This window comes from Sphaerodactylus townsendi, linkage group LG03 (genome assembly GCF_021028975.2).
Source record: "Sphaerodactylus townsendi isolate TG3544 linkage group LG03, MPM_Stown_v2.3, whole genome shotgun sequence".
In the NCBI taxonomy this organism is placed as follows: Eukaryota; Metazoa; Chordata; class Lepidosauria; order Squamata; family Sphaerodactylidae; genus Sphaerodactylus; species Sphaerodactylus townsendi.
Window position 1 is genome coordinate 151,727,259 of NC_059427.1, and position 21,041 is coordinate 151,748,299.

General features: G+C 46.8%; 1 protein-coding gene across 1 annotated transcript in view; it reads left to right on the forward strand.

Moving 5' to 3' along the window:
• The window catches only part of PLXNB3 (plexin B3), a 78,319-nt gene that overhangs the window by 23,046 nt on the left and 34,232 nt on the right, over positions 1–21,041 (forward strand). Inside the window, 6 exon segments of the mRNA XM_048487500.1 lie at positions 2,688–2,861; positions 4,682–4,883; positions 4,996–5,235; positions 8,055–8,216; positions 14,359–14,507; positions 14,602–14,702. Of these exon segments, the coding sequence (XP_048343457.1) occupies positions 2,688–2,861; positions 4,682–4,883; positions 4,996–5,235; positions 8,055–8,216; positions 14,359–14,507; positions 14,602–14,702 (1,028 nt within the window).

The following is a 21,041-nucleotide window of genomic DNA, read 5'->3' on the forward strand; positions in this document are numbered from 1 at the left end:
GCAGCAAAGTTATGGACTTCCAAAGAGGGTGCCCCCATCCCAATTGTTTTCAATGGGAGCTAACCTGAGATGGGGGCTACCCATTTGAGGGACCATAACTTTGGTCCCCCTGAACATAACTTCACCAAACTTGGGTGGAATCATAATAATAGTTAACAGATGATACCCTGAAATTTTGGTGTCACTAGCTTTAAAAATACACCCCTTCCAGGTAATTCCCAAGAATTTCTGTGCTCAAAGATTCTTTGTTTTGCAGTGACTTTGTGCTCCATTGTAGCCAATGGGGAATTTCTGAGTGTGTAGGCAGGTTGCACATTTTGAAGATAGAGGCACCAGACTTTCAGGGTGGCTCCAGGGAGGGGCCTCCTGGTACAGGCAAGCATCCAGGTTTGGGGACCTTTGCTTCTGGGGGTTCCATTTTTTGGCCCCCCAAAAGGCTTATATTTTGTTTCCTGGCCCTCTGCATATGAAAAGCCTGTGGGCTGAGTTTGCTCAGATCTCTCTCAACTCCTCCCCCCCACTCCAGAAGCCAAAGCTCACTCAAGCTTGGATGCTATTACTCAAGGCCTCTTGGAGCCACCTTGAAAGTCTGGCACCTCTATCTTCAAAAAATGTGCAGCCTGCCTCAGAAATTCCTCATTAGCTACAATGGAGCAAAGTCTCTGCAAAACAAAGAATCTTGGGCATATTTCTTGGGGTGCCTGGAAGGGATGCATTTTTAAAGCTAGTGACACCAAAATTTCAGAGTATCATCTGTTAACTATTCTTATGATGCCACCCAAGTTTGAGGAAGATACCAGAGGGACCAAAGTTATGGTCCCTCGCACGGGTAGCCCCCATCTCAGGCTAGCTCCTACTGAAAACAATGGGGATGGGGGTATTCCATTTGGGCATCCATAACTTTGCTGTCTCTCGAACCAAACATCACCAAACTTGGGTGGTATCATCAGGGCAGTCTCTGGATGATGCCCTGAAATCATGGTGCTGCTAGCTTTAAAAATGCGCTCCCTGCAGGCCGAAAAAACACAAAAAATACCCCCCCAAAACCCAAATACCTTGTATTCGCATTTGTTCATATTTGGGCAGGACATAATTGGACAATTTTTGTCCGAATGTGCCCAAATTTGCCCAGATTCCAGCCAAATCTGCTATTTGTTTCATTTGAATCTCCAACCCTCAAAAGTGATGCTGTTTCAGGGTGGGGAAGAATCCACCCCCAAACAGCATCACTTTCAATTTTGTTTTAACCGGGGACCCCAGATTCTCCCTTTAAGGTAGATTTAGAAGAAGAATCTGAGCTCCCTAGTTTAAACACCATTGAAAGTGATGCTGTTTGAGGGTGGATTCCATGGGAGGTGTTTTGTGAGAGATGATGCTGACATTTGTTTGGTAAATGTTTTGCTGGGGGTGATTTGTGAGAGATTTACATGCTTAATACCCACTTGCACTGGCTTGGAGTTGTTTCTCAGGCTAACAACCTACCTCATAGCGTTGTTGTGATTAGGAAATTAGGAAAAGAATTGGTGGGGAGAGAGCCATGTATGTTTTGATGGGAGTGGGAGGTGTTTTGTGAGCTGGTACAAAAAATCATTGTTTGGTCATGGTGGGGGAGGGTGGCCGCCCATACGCCGGGCCGGGGGGGGGGGGGGGCCAAACTCGGGTTTTGTCCCCGGGCGCCGGTTTGCCTAGGTACGCCCCTGGAGATTGCTAATGCCTTAGGAGACCAGGTGTTCGGGAGCAGCAGCAGCAGAAGAAGGCCATTGCTTTCACCTCCTGCAAGTGAGCTCCCAAAGGCACCTAGTGGGCCACTGTGAGTAGCAGAGTGCTGGACGAGATGGACGCTGGTCTGATCCAGCAGGCTTTTTCTTATGTTCTTAAACCGAAAGTAGAGAAGCTCCATTAGCATGACAGAAACCAGGACTCCGTTTGATGTGTCCCGCCTGACCATAGGCCTTTATAGGTTGTGTTGCAACCTTTAGCTTTGATATTACGAATGGATTGTCGGTCCTGTGCTTAGAAATCTGATTTATATCAGTGGGTTTACCTACAGTAATCTTTTTGGGGTTTTTTGCTGCCATGTTCAAGCTGACTTACAGCAACCCTGCAGGGTTTTCAACGCAAGAGAGGTTCAGAGCTGATTTGCCATTGGCTGCTTTCATGTCATGATCCTGGCATTCCTTGGTGATCTCCCACCCAAAACCTTGCCAGGGCAGACCCTGCTTAGCTTCCTAGATCTGATGAGATCAGGCTAGCCTGGGCTATCCAGGTCAGGGCAATCCTATCTTGTTCTAAACCTTTTCTAACTTAAAACATGCAATCATCATCTAGATAGATGATTGGTTCCTAATTGTTGATGAGATAATCAAGTGGGCATTTAAGACAAATCTGCAATGAGCTCATTGTCTTTTAAAGTGAGTTTAGAAAGATATGCTTTTCTCTTTAATCTCTGTCAAAAGACAATACAAACAGTTGTATTCTTTCAGCTGTTTGAATTACCCGTCAAAGATAAAACAAAAACCTTACGCAATCCGATTTGACCAATAGAAGACTCTGATATGAGCTCAGTTATCTGGAAAAACATGCACATTTGGCATAATCAAAATTCAACAGTCCTCGGACCCCATTCCTTTGTAATGCAGACGGTCTTCAGGCTAACATCTAGCCTCTTGCCTTTTCTGTCCCCACAGCGAGGAACCTGTGAAGCTGCGGGCAATCATCTGCCGTACCAGTGCCAGCACCAGACCTCAGGAGGCAGACGTTAAGGTCCAGTACGGCACAGTTCAGCGCAAACTGCAGAAGTTCTTCCGCTATGCGGCAAATCCCCAGCTCACCAGGGCGTTCCCAGCCACTAGTTTTCATGGGTAAGAGGTCACCAGAGGGGGAAGGGTATACTGTTGGGATTATCGGCCAGTTAAAAAGTCTCTGTGTATTATTTATATGGTTGAAATGTTTTTATGCTGCCTTTGCACCCAGTCAGGGTCCCCTTAAAGCTTTTGAAATTATAACATAATTCAATAAAAACACATAAATGATACCAGAATCAGGGAGAAGGGCTAATAATGGTTATGCATCTGCTGGTAGAAGACACACAGAGAGAAACACTCCCCCTGGGAGGAAGTTCCAAATTAAGTAAATCTACGTGAATTTGCAAATGATTCACAGTAAATATTGGCGGGGAAAACTATTGTCCTTTGTTTTTAGAAGCTGCAATGAGAATTTCAATGCTACAACTTTTTGTGACTGTAGAACTGGCACAATAGTTCTAAGGAGGCAATTGGTATATTCAGTTTTCTCTAAACAGAATTCCTATTGTTCTTAATTTTAGTTCAGTTTTCAGGCGCAGTTTGAATTGGGCCTACTGAGAGAGGAGGAGGCTAAAATCACTGTGCCTTAGTAGTCAGAACATGGTGCCCGAGACTGTCGTGGTGCCCCACCAACACTTTTTCTGGCTCCCTCCAAATGTTTTTAGGAAGTGGGTGTGTTTGCCTAGAAAGGCCTGCGATTGGCTATTGGTTGTTTTTGCTGATTCTTTTAAATGTTGCTTCGGCAGCAGCTGCCACCACAACAGATCTACACGGTGGTATTGAAGTTAAGCTGGGGCAATCATTTTGTCGCTGGCTCTGCCTGCTGCAGTAGCCATTTTGTGGCTGCCATTTTGTTGGTACGCCTATGCCATTTTGTTGGTACGCCCATCACGCTGCGTCAGGATTCCAAATGTCTCCGTAGGGTCAAAAAGGTCTATGGTTCGAGTGTTGGATTAGGATCGGGGAGTCCCAGGTTTGAATCTCCACTTTGCTACCAAAGCTTTGGGCCAGTCACACATACACTCAGTCGTAGAGTTGTTGTGAGCATAAAAGGGAAGGAGAACAGTTTTCTCCCTATTGAAAAGAAAGGTGAGGTATAAGTTAAACAAATAAAGCCTTCTCCTTCTGCATCTGAAAGAACCCCGGGCAACCGTTGTTTACTCTGTTGGGTAAACATACGCCAACCCATGTCAGGACCTGTATGTCTCCCCAGTGGGCCATTGTCTGAAACCAATGTATTGTCGAAGGCTTTCATGGCTGGATTCAACTGGTTGTAGTGGGTTTTCTGGGTTGTGTGGCCGTGGTCTGGTGGCCACACAGCGCAGAAAACCCACTACAACCTGTCTGAAACCACTTCAGAATGAAAACATAGCACAGAAAAGAATGTGAAACTCTCACAGCCTGTTATATTTCCTATCTGAATTTGGACCCTGCATGCCTGATTCTTAAAGAAAAAGAAATCCTGGTGTCGATTAATGGACATTAGCCTATGAACCTCCGTATTCCAGGGCAATAATCCTCTGAGACAACCTTGGCCTCTGTGCCATCAGCCTTCTAGAGCAGCTGTGTGGAACAGGGTTCTGGGTTAGACGGATCACAGGTCTGATCCAGCGGCGCTCTTCTTGTGTTGTTACGACTCTCAGCATCTCACCGGGCTTGTCCCTCAGGGTGGGGAGTGAAGGAGGAGAAGTGGGGTGAGCGGGAAACGCGATGGAAGATGTCACAAATCAGGATCTGGAATTTGGACACCCATCAGCCTGTTCGGTTGTGAGTCTCACGTCACAGTATCTGGCTGAGGTGAGGAGAAGGTCTGTTTCGTGGGCACGTTTGCATTGCCGTTTCCCTAGTTGAGTTTCTCCGATGCTGGGTTTCCTCAGGGGCGGACGGATCATCTACGTCGAGGGGACCGACTTGGACATGGTGCAGCAGCCGCTCATCAAAGCGGTTCTGGAGCCTGAGGAGGAAGCGGGGAGTGGCGCCGGCCGGAAGAAACGAGGCTGTGATCTCTTGCCAGGCCCTCAGGCCTTGCTCAACCCAGCTTCCCCAAGCCGTTGTGTGGAGGTGGGAGACTTGCTGGAGGTGAGTACAAGGAGGAAGGAGGCACCATTTTGAGCTCAGAGACCCTCCCCCCCGTCCTCCCCCTCCAAATGAACACACAGCTAGCCTTGTCCTCCTCCATCTGCCCTCTTAGTGCTGGGAACCCTGCTGTGCCAACTCGTCTACTCTGCTCCTCTGCCCATCACCTTCAGTACCACCCAGTGCCCGCTTGCGCCATGTCCGTTTTGAACTGGATGGGCTCCATGTCCTCTTCAGCAACGCCAGCGGAGGCCAAGACTTCACTTACATGCCCAATCCCCAGCTGCGCTGGCCAGGCCGGGACTCCAGCGGCCGCCCCTTCAGCCTGAAACCTGGCAACGTTTTGGACATAGAGGTGAGTCAAGGGGTGGAGCAGACACCTGACTGGGTTGAGGCGAATGAAAAAAAGTTTGAAGAAGAAGAGTTTGGATTTATATCCCCCCTTTCTCTCCTGTAGGAGACTCAAAGGGGCTTTCCCTTCCCCCCTCACAACAAACACCCTGGGAGGTGGGTGGGGCTGAGAGAGCTCTGAAAAGCTGTGACTAGCCCAAGGTCACCCAGCTGGCGTGTGTGGGAGTGTACAAGCTATTCTGAATTCCCCAGATAAGCCTCCACAGCTCAGGTGGCAGAGTGGGGAATCAAATCCAGTTCCAGATTAGAATGCACCTGCTCTTAACCACTACGCCACTGCTGCCAAGCAAGAGGGGAAAAGGAGGACCAAGTGGGAGGGGAAAGGAGAGGAGAGGGGACTCCTTTGGGTGTGATCTCTCCTTGCACCTTAAGCACAAAGGATACCTAGAGAAATACTCCCATCACAAAAGGGCTGCCGCAGCTTACTTTCAGTCGCACAGTGGAAATACTTCACCTCTTTGACTTTGGTTAAGGGTCTGCACAGGCAATCAGGTCACCTGTGGCCAATCAGGAGCCCTGTCGGGCAAACACCCACCTGGCCCCAGCCACTTTCCGAAAGCCCTTGGCGGGCGCCTGGAAAACTGCTGTAGCATCCATGGGCACCACACAAAGGCAGAGCTACCAGGGGGCTGAGGGGGGGGTGCGCATTGCGCCGGGCACGCTCCTGCACCTCCTGAAACCGACCTGGTGGGAACTACATTTCCCATGAGACCTCGGGGCTCGCAGGGTCTCATGGGAAGTATAGTTCCCAGCAGGCCATTTTTGACCTATACAGGAACTGGCTGCTTCTCCAGCCTGCACTGTTTATGGAAAATAAGAGTGTGTGGGTGGGGAGGGAGAGTGGGAGGGGGGTGCCGTGGAGGGGGGGGCGTCACAGGGGTGGGTGGGGGCAGAAAACACAGTGTGCACCGGGCGCACTCTGGTCCAGCTACGCCTCTGGCACCACTGCACCATGGGTGGTTACCATTCCATGTCTACTGACACTGGAGCAGCAATGGCGTAGGAGGTTAAGAGCTCGTGTATCTAATCTGGAGGAACCAGGTTTAATTCCCAGCTCTGCCACTTGAGGTGTGGAGACTTATCTGGGGAATTCAGATTAGCCTGTACACTCCCACACATGCCAACTGGGTGACCTTGGGCTAGTCACAGCTTCTCGGAGCTCTCTCAGCCCCCCCACCTCACAGGGTGTTTGTTGTGAGGGGGGAAGGGCAAGGCGATGGTAAGCCCCTTTGAGTCTCCTGCAGGAGAGAAAGGGGGGATGTAAATCCAAACTCTTCTTCTTCTTCTTTTGCCCTCTTCCCTTAGAGGAGACAGCTGCACGGCAAACTCCTTGGCTTTGTGGGTTCATTCAGAGTGTAGTGGAATTCACTGACTGCATAGAATTGCACTAATTCTTACCTTGTGGGCAAGGTCCCCTAGCTTGATCACAGAAATATTTTGCATGATACAGACAACCTTCCAGTGTGTAGCCTGAACGAGATCGGTTCCAATTGTATTTCTAACTGTAAAAAATGTTAAGAGGTCTAAGATATGCAGGTTTAAATCATTTATTTACCCCCCCCCCAAAAAAAAACAAAAAACAAATCCCCAGCGCATACATGTGAAATGTTATGATATTTTATGTTTCTGACTTCTGAATGTCCTTTTACATTTTGGGGTTTTGCTTGGCTATTTTTAATGCTTGTTGAATTTAATGGTTTTAACACTTTAAACCTTGTGAGCTACCAAACAGGGGTACGAAGAGGCAACATATACGTGTTCTTAATAAATATGTAAAACATATTTGGAGGGGGAGGTAAGAGCTCAGCTTGAGTGCCTTTCTGGTGTGGCCCTTGGCAAATAATGCTAGAAAATCTGAAGTTGCCTCTCCAGGAATCTCCCTGAGGCAACTTGCAAAACAAGAATAATAAAAATAAAACATTAAAAGAGATTAATCCAAATCCCAAGATATTAATTAAAAGGTGGTATTTTTTTAAAGCAAATGAAACCTAACCCAGCATGAAAATAGACCAATGAATGCTTAAAATTAGTTATCAGGCTAAAATAGTGTGAAAAGTTCAAACCCTCAAGTAAAAGCTTGGGTGAATGCCAACATTTTGGCTTGGTGCCTAAAAGGGAGCCATGTTTGTACCAGGCAAGCCTCAAGGGGAATGGCTTTTTGTAGGAGAGGGGTCACCATTAAAGAAGCCCTGTCTGTGGTTGCCTGAGAATATACCTGAGAACAGCTGATTTTGTGTATGTGAGTGCATACCTTCATTTCTGTCAGAAATTGCAGATGCTAGAAGAGAACCATGGACTAAGAGTGGCAGAAAAACGTAAGCTGAGTGGGTGTAGCTGGGACTTTTGATCTTGGCCCTCATTTCTGATCAGCACCCCCTCTGAAGGCTTCTACGGGACCTTTCAGTGAGCTCTCCTTCAGAGGTGTGCAAATGGTGGCCACCCATAATCCTGAGAGAAGGTCGAGGGGGAAAAAGTGCAGCTTTTTCTAAAAATGTAAATACGCATCTGATCTGGCTCCGGAGAGAAAAGCGTGCCATTTTGGATTTGTTGTAGTCTAATTCTTTAGGTATCAGGGGCAGTATTCTTGCGTGGTTTGGAAGGAACTTCCTGATTTAAACAGTGATAAAAATAGTGGGTGGGGAAATGTTGCCCCTGTATGCTGTAAGGATCTCCTTGGACTTCCCTACTAAGGCTTCCGTCCAGTCTGTTGGGGCTACCCGGTTGAACTTACCATGTGTGGATTCTCTTTCTATATCCCTGTAGGGAGAAGGCCTCACCCTGGGCATCAGCAAGGAAGAAGTGACGGTCATCATTGGGAACAGCATCTGTACCGTGAAGACCCTCACCCTTACTCATTTATACTGTGAACCTCCCCTGCAGCCGCCACAACCGCTCAATGCTTCTTCTGTGCTGCCGGAATTCATTGTGAGTTCAGGGACCACGGGGAGCAGGGTGGAAATAATGTCTCTTTGTCTACAGGACTGGTCAGCTTATGCTCGCCTGGGACAGTTCTCTATTGGATGATCTTTTGTAGACACGAGTCTTTCTCCTGTTAGGTGGTTCTATGACGATTAGTGGACCTGGTCCCACACCCTTGTACTTTGCATAATTACAAAGGATTTTGTGTTTGTGATCAGAGCTGCAGATTAGAATTCCCACTCCACCCATATTGTAGCACATGAAATCTTTGTGCTGATCTTCACAATAGGATTGTATTAGTTTTTATACCAGATTTATTCAGGTATTAACACATTTATACCCCATCTTTCCTGGTGGTTCAAGTTGGCTTACAATGATGTTTTGAAAACTTCAGAGGCATAGCTAGACCAGAGTGCTCCCGGTGCACACTCTGGCTTTTGTGCCTCCCCTCCGCACCCCCCACCCCACTTACTTTTAGGAAAGGAGCAGGCCGGAGAAGAAGGCCGGAAGCCTGCCTGTGTTGCCTGGGCCTGGTGGGAACTACCTGGGCCTGGTGGGAACTACCTGGGAAATGTAGTTCCCACCTGGCCCAGGCAACGCAGGCAGGCTTCCAGCCTGCTCCATTCCTAAAAGTAAGTGGGGTGGTGCGCCGCGGGAAGGGGGGCGCCACAGGGGGAGTGGATTTTTCCGCCCCATGTGACTAGAAATGGTGTGCCCAGTGCGTCGTGCACCCCCCTGCCCTCTGGTGGCTTCGCCACTGGAAAACTTTTCAGTTAAAACCAAAATAAAATAACCAACCCTAAAACTCTCCCTTCCTCTCCCCCCTTAAAAGATGTCTGCCATTGATGTATGATATAAAACATTTGTGCCAAAAATCACTGGGTGAGGAATTATTTCAGTGAGTTTTGAAGAGAAAAATTGAGTGATGTTATATATTAAAACATGTTATGCTAACTGATGAACAAGGGAGATATGTGGGTGTGGATATTAATTTGTTGGGAATTAGAACAATGCTCTGAATATATATATGCTCTGAATGAAGCTAAGGCTAACTGGTAGATTCCACACAGTGCAAATGTAATATCTTTAGGACATTATAAAAAGCATTTTGGGGAAGAACTTCACATAGCTCTCTTCCCCAAAACAAGTTCAGCCTGTTATATTCCTTTCAACCCAGATTTTTCAAAAATTGCTAAACTAGTGAACTCCCCCCCACCTAGGTTGAAGACATGTCCTGCCTGCTGAGCAAACACAAACCTCTTTCATTTCCATTCATGCCTGCCATTTTGTGTGCTGCAGCAGATTCTCCATGAAGATTCCTCCTTGGCTTGCAGCTTATCCATTTGCTATTTCACGGTAAAAAGTAGATTAATAAAGTGTTTTGCCTAGTGATCCTGTGCACTTGTTGTTTTTCCTTGTTTTGTTTTGAGGGGGATGTTTGTGAAGCTGCAGCAACCCAAATATGTGCACATTGCAACTTCTCTCATCGTGTTGCTGTAGCTTTGCAGACTTCCCCCTCAAAAGGAAAAAAAAACGACACATGCACAGGATCGCTAAGATGAACAAACTTTATTCATCTACTTTTTGCAATGAAATAGCAAACAGAGCTGCAAGTGGAGGAAACCTCCGTGGGGAATCTTCACAGAGAATCTGCAGCACACCAAGTGGTGGGCACCACTATGAAACTGACAGACAAGAGCTCCATGTAGCAGGTGGGGAAAAAAATTAGTTTTGGCTGGCAATACTTGTGTTCTCCCACGCTGTGGGAACACAAAATGCCAAAATTTGGATCTTTTTGTTACATCCTAAAGATGCTGCATTTATGCTGTGCGGAATCCACCACTGTTACAATCATATTTCAGAGACAGTGATAAATCTCTGATATGAAAGTTGGTCTGTGATAGGGGATTGGAAGGAGTGGTACTGCCATGAATGGATAGATCCTCGGAGAACAGAATTGAAAATAGCCAAGCATGTCTGCCATTCAAAGCCCTGGCAAACAGACCTTACAGTGTATAGTTGAAGGCTTTCAGGGTCGGATTCAACTGGTTGTGGTGGGTTTTCCGGGCTGTGTGGCCGTGGTCTGCTGGATCTTGTTCCTAACATTTCGCCCGCATCTGTGGCTGGCATCTCCAGAGGTGTATCACAGAGGGAAGATATCTGAGGAGACGGGCCCCTCTCACTTCTACAGGTAGTCCATTCTATGGAGCTGGAACTGCAATGGAAAAGGCCCGGGCTCTGACCAGTGCCAATCGGACCACTCTATGCGGAAAGGTAGCCAACAGATTGTTGGCCGACAATTGTGGTTAACAGACAGGGACATGTGGCATCCTTCAAATAGTTTTAGATGTTGTGGCATCCTCCATGGAATCCTGGGAATTTCAGTCTGGTGGGGATGCTAGGACTTCCCCTATAAAATTATCTTTAGACTCCCTCGCAGAATGACACTTCCTCTGCAGTGGGGGATTTATTACTAAACTAGTTTGACTCCTATTTTTATTTTATTTTATTTTAGATTTATACCCCCACCCCACCCCACCAAGCCAGGTTCAAGGCGACAAACAGCATCACTTGTGATAAATTCAATAATCAGTAAATTGCTAGTTAAAATTGAACCATTTTAAATATCAACGCTTAAACAACCTTGTGTCATAAATCTTTGGGCTTCCAGTACTGTTATAAAACAGGACACCTCTGCAAGGGACCTCCCCTCGAATAAAATGTGCAGCCCCGTCCCCACCCCCCCCCACACACACTCTGAAAACTCTGAAAATCTATCTATTGGGGGGTGGGGAGTGAGAAAAGGAAAGAAGAGTAAGGGACAGGGGGGATAAGAGGCACAGAAAGGAAGGGATAAGGAAAGGAAAGAAGGACAATAAAAAGAAGAGTTTGGATTTATATCCCACCTTTCTCTCCTTTAAGAAGACTCAAAGGGACTTACAAACTCCTTTCTCTTCCCCCCTTCCCACAACAAACACCCTGTGAGATGAGTGGGGCTGAGAGAGCTCTGAAGAACTGTGACTAGCCCAAAGTCACCCTGCTGGCATGTGTTGTAGTGCACAAGCTAATCTGGTTGGAGATGGGGATTGTAAATTGAATTCTTCCATATTTTAGGCCTTTCCTCATGTGGGCTCAACACCCAGCCAGAACTTGACTGAGAAGGATGGGGTGGTAGATCCTAGCAGTCCAGGTGTCATCTCTAAAATGGCAAAGGAAGATGGGACACTCCTCCTAGGTCTCCTGAGAGTCTGGGTGGAGTCGTTATTAGAATGTTGGGCTAGGCTGGAGGAGAGCCAGCAATTCAAATCTGCTCACCGGGCAAGAACTCAGTGAGTTACCTTCAGATGAAACAGAGTGCTGTTTACCTCATAGGGCAGTTGTGATGAGAAAATGAAGAGACATAGTAGGGTTACCAACCCCCATGTGGGGCCTGGAGATCTCCTGGAATGACAACTAATCTCCAGACAGTTCCTCTGGCGGGAAAGGGTGCTTTGGATGGTGGGCTCTATGGTGTTAACACCCGAGAGCTGCCGACTCTGTGTTCTGAAAGACCAGGAGATTTGGGGGATAGATCCTGGGGAGGTGGAGTTTAGGGAGCGGAGGGACCTCGGACGGGTATAACGCAGAGGCGGAGCGAGGGGAAAGTGCGCCTGGGACGCACATGCGCCCCACGCCCCTGCTGCAACATTGCCCGCCCCCGGAACGCCACACCACACCCCTTCAGCGACCCGACCATGCCTCCGCCGCTACGCCGCCAGTACGCCATACAATCCGCCTTCTAAATTAGCCATTTTCTCCAGGAGAAGTGGGGTAAATGTTTTAAATGAATAAGTAAATGATCTGTGTATTCTGGAGATCAGTTGTAATTCCAGGAGACCTCCCTCCCCCACCTTGAGGATGGCAACCCTATACCCTGCTGAGATTCCCATCCTCCCCCACCCCCAAATCTCCAGGAATTTCCTAACTCAGCATAGGCAACTGTAAGAAGTAAATAAGTCTGCCAGCTTGAGCTGCCTGGAGGGGAGCGGAGGGGAGGAAGTAAACAGTAAAAACGCTGGATGATTCTATGGCCCGCATCCCCAAAACACCCTTGAGAGCATTCCTATCTCCGTTTGTGCTTGTGGGTCATTTTGGGGTCGGAGCCATTTCGGAAGCATTTGAATGAGAGAGGACCCCAGACCCAACTGTCTCAAGTTGGTGCTGCTTCGCCAGTGTTCTTTATTTAATTAGTCTTCATGGGAGGAGTCAGAGTCCAAAACTTCCAGTTCTATTAAACCTTTTTTAAATTGTTATTTGTCTGTGAGTCTTACACTCTGTTCTGGTCAAGGGGAGGGGTGGCATGCAAGGGGAGGGGAGGGAGGGGTGGCATGCAAGGGAGGGGAGGGGGCCTGGCATCTGGGCATGGCCCACCCACCCTAACAGAGGGAGGGGGAGGGGATGGAGGGGAGGGGAGGGAGGGGTGTGTCATTTGAAATCTTGGAGACCACCATCTATCCTAAAGAATGATATTGCAGGGTAGAGGGGATCACTTGCTGCTTTAAAAAAAACCCCGCATGCATGCATTGTGTTTGGGCATCTGGGAAGAAAAGGCAGGAGAGAATGGAGGAACTAGCGGCTGATGAGAATAACTCTATTCCTCACCCCTCTCAGCACTTGCCACTCCCCAGCCTTCGTTAAGTTTAGATCAAAGGTAATTATTTCACCAAATGTCCCAATTTTTTGGCTTGCGGAAGCCCATCCTAAAATGGTGGGTTGGAATCCAGCAGCATTTTGCAGGAGATATGAGAACAGATCGCAAATGTACCCAGTGTTGCTTATTTTTAAACTTTGGAAACTGCTTTTCCCCTACACACACACACCTCACCCATGGGGCTGCAAGCCTGGCCTTTTGACTCCTTGGCCCATTTGTATACCCCCGTTGCCATTTTTGGACTCATCATTCTGGGAGGCCAGGTGCCCAGTTTAGAGTTGCAGTAGGTTTGCCAGCTCCAGGTCTGGAAATATGTGGATATTTGGGGGGCGGAGCCTGAGGAGGGAGGGGTTTGGGAAGGGGAAAGACTTCAGTGGGCGAATACCATAGAGCCATTTTCTCCAGGGGAACTGATCTCTGTCACCTGGAGATCTGTTGTAATCCCAGGAGATCTCTTGGCATTATTTATTGTAACCCACCCTGAGACTGTGGTAAAAGGCAGAGAGTAAATGCAAGTAATGATAAGGATGTTATCCATTCAGTCATTCTTGACCCTTGGCGACCCAGTAGGCAAGTTCTTTCCACATTTTTGATTAAGTACTGCTTCCTTCAACTGGTTGATGTTCATGCCCATATCAGCTTTTATGGTATCCAGCCATCGTATTCTTTGGCATCCAGGTCTTCTCCCGCCACTGTCAAGTCCAAGCATGATAGATTTTTCTAGCAAATTTGATCGCATCACATGACCAAAGTATGTAAGCCTGAGCCTGGTTATTTTCCCTTCTAGTGATGTGTCTGGTTTTATGTGGCTCAAGACTTCTGCGTTTGTCACCCTAGCTGTCCGTGGTCTGGGCGGTAGCTTTCGCCAACACATTCGAACGCGTATATTCATCTTCTGTCAGCTTTCTTTGCAGTCCAGCTTTCTCACCCATACATGGCTATGGGGAAGATGATGGCTTGGACTAGCCTGTGCTTGGTTTCGATGCTGATGTCTCTGCTTTTCCAAATTTTATCCAGGCTCAGCATTGCGCTTCGTCCTAATGCTATTCTCAGGGATCACTTCTCCATTACAGTCAATTTTTGAGCCCAGGAACATGAAGTCTTGGACGCGCTCAATGACCTCATTGTCAATGCTGATTTCGGCCCGATCTATGCTAGCTGTAAATGCAAGTGAATACATAAATAAATTAGAGGTTGGTAGCCCTACACATTGGCTACTCTTTCTCTTTTCTTCCCTCCAACAACCAGGGATTGAGAATAGCTGCTGACCTAAGAGGGAGAAAGAGCAGGGTGAAAAAATGAAAATTCTCAGTCTTCTGACTGGTATATGAGGGTCTGCTTTGTGTGTTAGAGAAAGAGGATTCTGGCAGACCAAAATGTATGCGTCTGTTCTTTTGGTTTTCTAAAAAGCCATGCATTTTTCTGGAATCAGCCTTTTGTACTGCCTTTATCTCGCAGGTGCAGATGGGAAACTTGCGTCTGGATCTTGGCCGAGTTCACTATGACACGGAGCCCCCTTCCCGCTTTCCCCCCGAAGCCCAGATTGGGTTGGGGGTGGGTGCGGCAGTGCTGGCTTTTGTGGTGCTGCTTCTCGTCCTGATGTACAGGTAAATGTGGAGCTATTTCGGGGCAGGGAAGAGCGGCCTCTTTGCCCCGTCTTTGACCCTGATCGTCCCTGCCCCCCCTCCCCTTCCCCGGCAGGCGGAAGAGCAAGCAAGCCCTGAGAGATTACAAGAAAGTCCTGGTGCAGCTCGAGAACCTGGAGATCAGCGTGGGAGACCAGTGCCGCAAGGAGTTCACAGGTACGGAATTGGTTTGGCTGTTGATGGAGAGGAAGGTGATGAACGAGGGGAGCAGAGGCAGAGGGGTGCTTTCTGTCAGCTGGAGAATGAGCTCCTGGCACTCAAGGACCGTGTGCGTTCCCTTGAAGCCAAGGTGGCAGACCTGGAGAAGCTGAAAGAGGCAGAGAGGGTGACAGACGAGGCTTTCAGGGACCTAACAGCTGGGTCCCACTTCCTGCTGACATCTCTTCAGATGTCAGTGGAGAATGGAAGGTCTCTGGGGACGGAGGGTGCTGAAGTTCGAGGTGGGGAAGATGTTCCCTTTAGATGTGGGATCCCTTCCTTTAACTGGTGATCAGCTATCCTCTCAAGATCGAGGATACCCCTCGGGAGGTGGGCCTTGTAGTGGGTGATTCGATCATTAGAAACATAGAGAGTTGGTTTGTGAGAGGCGCTGATGACCGCGATGGTGACTTTGCCTCGCCTGGCGCGGTTAAGGTTATGGATGTCACACCCTCGCCTAGATAGGCTTTGTGACAGTGCTGGGGCGGAGTCAGCAGTTGTGGTCCATATTGGCAACTAAACGACATTGGGAAATGTGGTAGCCGGGATGTCTCTGGAAGCTAAACTTTAGGCTGCTAGGAAACAGGTTGGAAATCCAGGCCCCAAGGTGGCATTCTCCTCGACATGCCACCCATCTCCACGCCAGGGCGAAGCTAGGCAAGCCGAGATACAGGGTCTCAATGGCCGCGTGGATGAGAAGGTGGGTGTAAAGCAGAGGGTTTTTCCAAATTCTGTCAGAACTGTAAACCTTTTGGGACAAGGCAGGCCCTTGTACAAACGTGGACGGCTTCATCTTTAACCAAAGAGGAACTATAGGCTGCTGGTGCTCAACATTAAAAAAAGGTGGCAGAACAGCTTTTAAACTGGATCACTGGGGAAAGCCGCATTGCAGTGAGCTGGAGGTGACTTCGTTCGAATGCTGTGCATCTTATGGGGATGCAGACAGAGAGGGAGGTTTTTCTAAATCAACCACATACAAGCTTTAGGAACATAGCAATGTGCATGTGACAAGGATAGTGTCTACAAAAGACTTTGAGGGTAAAGCACATAAACTTGGTAAGTTAAGGACAGAGACAGGGCATACAGGGTGTCTCTATGCTAATAGTGGTAGAAGCATCTCGACCTAAAATGGGGAGCTGGAGTACAGAGTTTTGAAGGAGGACTTTTGATATATGCGGCATTAAGCAGAGACATGGTGGGAATGAGGAGAACCAGTGGGATGCTGTTATACCAGGCTACAGGCTCTATAGGAAGGATAGGACAGGGCGTATTGGGGGTGGAGTTGCCCTTACATCAAAGAGAGCATAGTATCACATAAAATAAAACAATGGTGGAGCTGGTTCCCCTCACAGAATCACTCGGGTGGATATCAATACCAAAAGGACAGCTTCTAATATTAGGAATATATTATCAGTCTCCCCTGACCAAAGTGCACAATAATGAGGATTCTTGAGATGGAAAAGAAAATTAGGAGAGGCCAACAAAAAACAAAATGTAGTGGTGGTAATGGGTGATTTTAACCATCCCCATATAAACTGGAAAATGCATAATTCAGGTCATAGTAAGGGGAGAGAGAGCATTCCTGATATGCTAAGTGACTGTGGCTTAGGAGCAGATGGTGGTTGAGGAACCAAACCAGGGGAGAGGTGATCCTAGATCTAATTCTATGTGGGACCCAGGACCTGGTGCAGGAAGTCAGTGTTGTTGAGCCAATAGGAACAGCCACCACAATGCTGTCAGATTCAGGTATCTCAGCATAACAAGTGGCAACTACTAACAGTTAAGCATTCGGCCAGAAAGGGAAATTCTCAAAGATGGAGGGGGGATAGTGCAGAGCGAAGCTGAAAGGGAAAATCAAGAGAGTCAAAAAATGTCCAGGATGCTTGGAGGTTATTTAAAAACACAGTAATAAAAGCTCAGCTGGAATGTGTTCCTCAGGTTAGAAAAGGCAGCACCCAGTCCAAAAGAAAGCCACCATGGTTAACAAGAGAGGTTGAGGAAATTATCAGAAAGAAAACCTGTCTTTTAGAAAAAATGGAAGTCCAGTTTGGCTGATGAAGAATAAGGAGAGAGGAACACAAAATGGTGGCAAAAAAGAGAAGTGCAAGAAGGTAAGGGGAGGCGCAAAAGGATTATGAGGGAACGATGGCTGTGGAACTTCAAGACCAGCAACAAACAGTTCTCCTTCAAGCACATCAAAAGCAGTGAAGCCAGCAAGGAAGCTGCAGGCCCGCTAGGATGACAAAGGAACAAAAGGTGTGCTAAAAGATGGCAGGGAGATTGCAGAGAAGTTGAATGAATTCTTTTGCATCTGTCTTCTTTACCCAAGAGGAGGTGGAGGAACATTCCTGCACCCTGAACCAAGCTTCTTAGGGAGGCTAATCCAAGGAACTAGCGCGAAGATAGTGGTAGGTATGCGAAGAAGTTCTGGCAGCCATTGATAAATCCAAATGTTACCAAATCCCCTGGCTCCAGATTGTATTCACCTTAAGAGTTCTTAAGCATTTCGCTATGAAATTGTTGATCTTCTCTCAATTTTTAATATTATGCAACTTATCCCTGAAATCAGGCTCCATCCCTGTACATTGAAGATGGCCAATGTCACACCAATCTTTAAGAAAGGATCTAGGGGGGACCCGGGAAACTACAGGCCAGTCAGTTTGACATCTGTTCCTGGTAAATTAGTAGAATCTATCATTAAAGATAAAATTATAAAACATGTAGAAAAGCAAAAGCAAGACCTGCTGAGAAAGAGTCAGCATGGCTTTTGCAGAGGCAAATCCTGTCTTACAAACTTACTTCAGAGTCTCCCGAGGGTGTAAACAGGCATGTGGATTGTGGGTGAACCGGGTGGACATTGGGTTGTCTACTTGATTTCCAAAGACTTTTTGACAAAGTTCCTCACCAGAGACTGTTGAGAAAACTCAGCAATGAAGGAATAAGAGGGGAAGTCCTCCTATGGATTAAAAACTGGTTGAGAAACAGGAAACAAAGAGTGGGTGTAAATGGGAAGTTCTCACAATGGAGAGATGCCGGAGTGGAAAGTCCCCTAAGGATCCGCTTTGGGACCAGTGCTCTTAACCTATTCATAAAATGACCTGGAAGTAGGGGTGGGTAGCGTGCAGGCCAAGTTTGTGATGATACCAAATTATGTAGGGTGCAGAACCAATAAAGGATCATGGAAGAGCTCCAAGCGGACCTTGATAAATTAGGGTGAGTAATAGCTCAGAAATGGCAAATGCAGTTCATCGTAGCAAAATGCAAAAGTGATGCACATAGGGCAAAAAATCCAAACTTCACATTACACATCGCTACAAGGGTCTGTGCTATCAGTCACAGACCAGGAAAGAGATTTTAGGCTGCCTTAGTTGATAGTCTCCATGGGAACGTCAACTCAATGCATGGCAGCTGTAAAAAAGGCAAACTCTATGCTGGGGATCATTAGAAAAGGAATTGAGAATAAAACTGCAACGATTGTCATGCCCTTATATAAAGTTGTGGTGCTAATCAAGCATTCTGGAGTAATTGTGTCCAGTTCTTGGTCGCCGCAGATCTCAAAAAAGGATATTGAGAGATAAAAAAGTGCAGAGAAGTCGGGCAACAAGGATGATTGAGGGACTGGAGCACCTTCCCTATGAGGAGAGGCTGAAGCTGCTTTGGGACTCCCTTTAGCTTGGATGAGGAGGCGCTGAGGGGATAATATGATTGAAGTCTACAAAATTATGCATGGGGTAGAAAATGTTGACAGAGAGAAATTTTCCTCTTTCTCACAATACTAGGAACCAGGGGCATACATTTAAAAAATGCTGGGGAAGAATTAGAACTAATAAAAGGAAACACCTCTTCAATGCCAACGCGGTGATTGGTGTTTGGAATATGTTGCCACAGGAGGTGGGTGTGTGATGGCTTTTCACTCACCCTGATGCCAGCTTTAAAAGGGGCTTTGGACAGATTTATGGAGGAGAAGTCGCATTTATGGCTACCAATCTTAGATCCCTCCTTTGGATCTCGAGATTGGTAAAAGGCCTTAACAGCACCACGTGGTGATCCGGAGCAACAGCCGCGAGGAAGCTGGCCATTGGCGCTCACATCCTGACATGTGAGCTCCCAAAGGCACCTGGTGGGCCACTGCGAGTAGCAGAGAGCTGGACTACATGGACTTTGGTCTGATCCAGCTGGCTTGTTCTTATGTTCTTATGAGAATTCAGCTGTTTCTGAACATGGAAAGTTATTGCTCGTTAATCAAGAGCCTTGCGGATCATGCCAGAACATGTGTCTGAATTTGGAGCCAGTCTAATCCTCCACACTCTCTTCCTCTGAGGTCTCAGCGACTTGATACACCTTTTTCCTTCCTTCTTTAAAAATATATATATACAGTGGTACCTCGGTTATCGTTGACTTCAGTTTTTGTCGGTTTCGGTTTTCGTCGACTTTTTCTGGGCAAAATTTGTCTCAGTTTCTCGGGCCGATTGCCTCAGTTTTTGCTTTTCGTTGCTCCTCCCTCCTGTCTTCAGGGGAAGTCACCCAAGCGAAAGGAAGGTTCCCTCCTTCCTTCCTTTCGCTCCCTGTGCCTCCCGGCTGCTGGTTTGAGGAAGCCCAGTTAGGAGTTAGGCAGAGGAGGTGCCCTTATTTGGGCAGTGACATCAGGGGGTGTCACTGCCCAAATGAGAAGCTCCCTCTGCCTCCTGGCTGGGGTTTGAGGAAGCCAATTAATTCGTTTGAGGCACTTTTTGGAGTGCCTCAAACAGATTAACTGGATTTACATTGATTCCTGTGGGATATGGTGCCTCGGTTTTCGTCAATTTTGGTTTTTGTCGATTCCTCTCGGACGAATTATCAACGAAAACCGAGGTACCACTGTATATACTGGGGTGCTGTGTGGTTTCCGGACTGTATGGCTGTGTTCTAGCAGCATTCTCTCCTGACTTTTCGCCTGCATTTGTGGCTGGCATCTTCAGAGGATCCTCTGAAGCACAGATGCAGGCGAAATGTCAGGAGAGAATGCTGCTAGAACACGGCCATACAGCCCAGAAACCACACAGCACCCCAGTTATTCCAGCCGTGAAAGCCTTCGTCAAAGAATGGTGTGGAAAGGTGGAAAAAGTTTTACCCCTTTCTTCTTCACTATTGTCTTTCTGAAAAAGGCCACCTATAATTTGTATTTATATCCGGGGGGGGGGGGGGGGTTTTCCCCAGCAAGGATAAACGCAGGTGGGGCCGAGTGTGTGTTCTTTTTTCCAGCATCAGTGGCAGGGAATGACAAAATTTTATCCCCTCTTGCACCATTCTTCTCTTTCACAGAGCTCTGTATTTGCAAAAGTACAGTTGTTGTTTAAGAAGAAGTTGTTTAATAAGAAGAAACCTTTAATGTACTGTGAAGTGAGTAGAATAGGGTTGTCAGACAACTAGTGGAAGATTGGGATGGGCAGAGCCCTGAGAGAAAAAAACATTAAAAGAAAAATAAGGCCTTGGCTATTTGTTAGAAGTTTTGGCCATAGAGTTCCTGGCAATTGCTAGAGCTACCTGAAAATGAAAAGAGCAACCGTAGCCATAGCAAGGAACTCTCGGTTCAGATCTGACCATAGAGTTTCTGGCAATAAGTGTAGATTGATCGATCTTAGTCTGAAACACAAAGGCTACACTTGGCTGAAGGTATCCCTCCACAAACAGTCAAATGGGGACCCTAGAGTAAAGTGACCAGATTTTAACATTGGTAAAGAGGGACACTATTGAAGGGGAGGGGGGGGGTCTTGATTAAAAATTTGGTCTATATGGAGCAACAAAAAATTTAATAGAACGCAAAAATAGTTGAAGTCAGTGGGATTATGTACAGTAAATAAAGTGTGGACATCAGAAAAATCACAATTAAGTGTTGAGACTTTGAAAGCCATTTTATGTGTGAAATATAATTTAACAAATTCTTGTGAAAAATTTCATGACCTTTTAAACGACGACAGCAATATACTAAAAAAATTCACTCAAATGAGAAATATGCCAAAGAATAAAATAATACTATACATAATTTTAATGTATTATATTTGTAAATTGCACTTATGTTGAAATTTAAAAATATATATTACAATACTATCTGCATTCAAACACAAAAACCTGCTTGGAAAATATGGATCCTCATGGATCCTGATGATTTTTGCACTTGGTCACCCCAAAATCACTAGTACATCACAGCTGAAACTCCTCAGCCACATGTCTGAACACAATAATCCTGCATTCCATGTGTTCTGTGGCACCACAGTGGCAATAAAACCTGCTTGGAAAAAAAAATAATATGAATCCTCA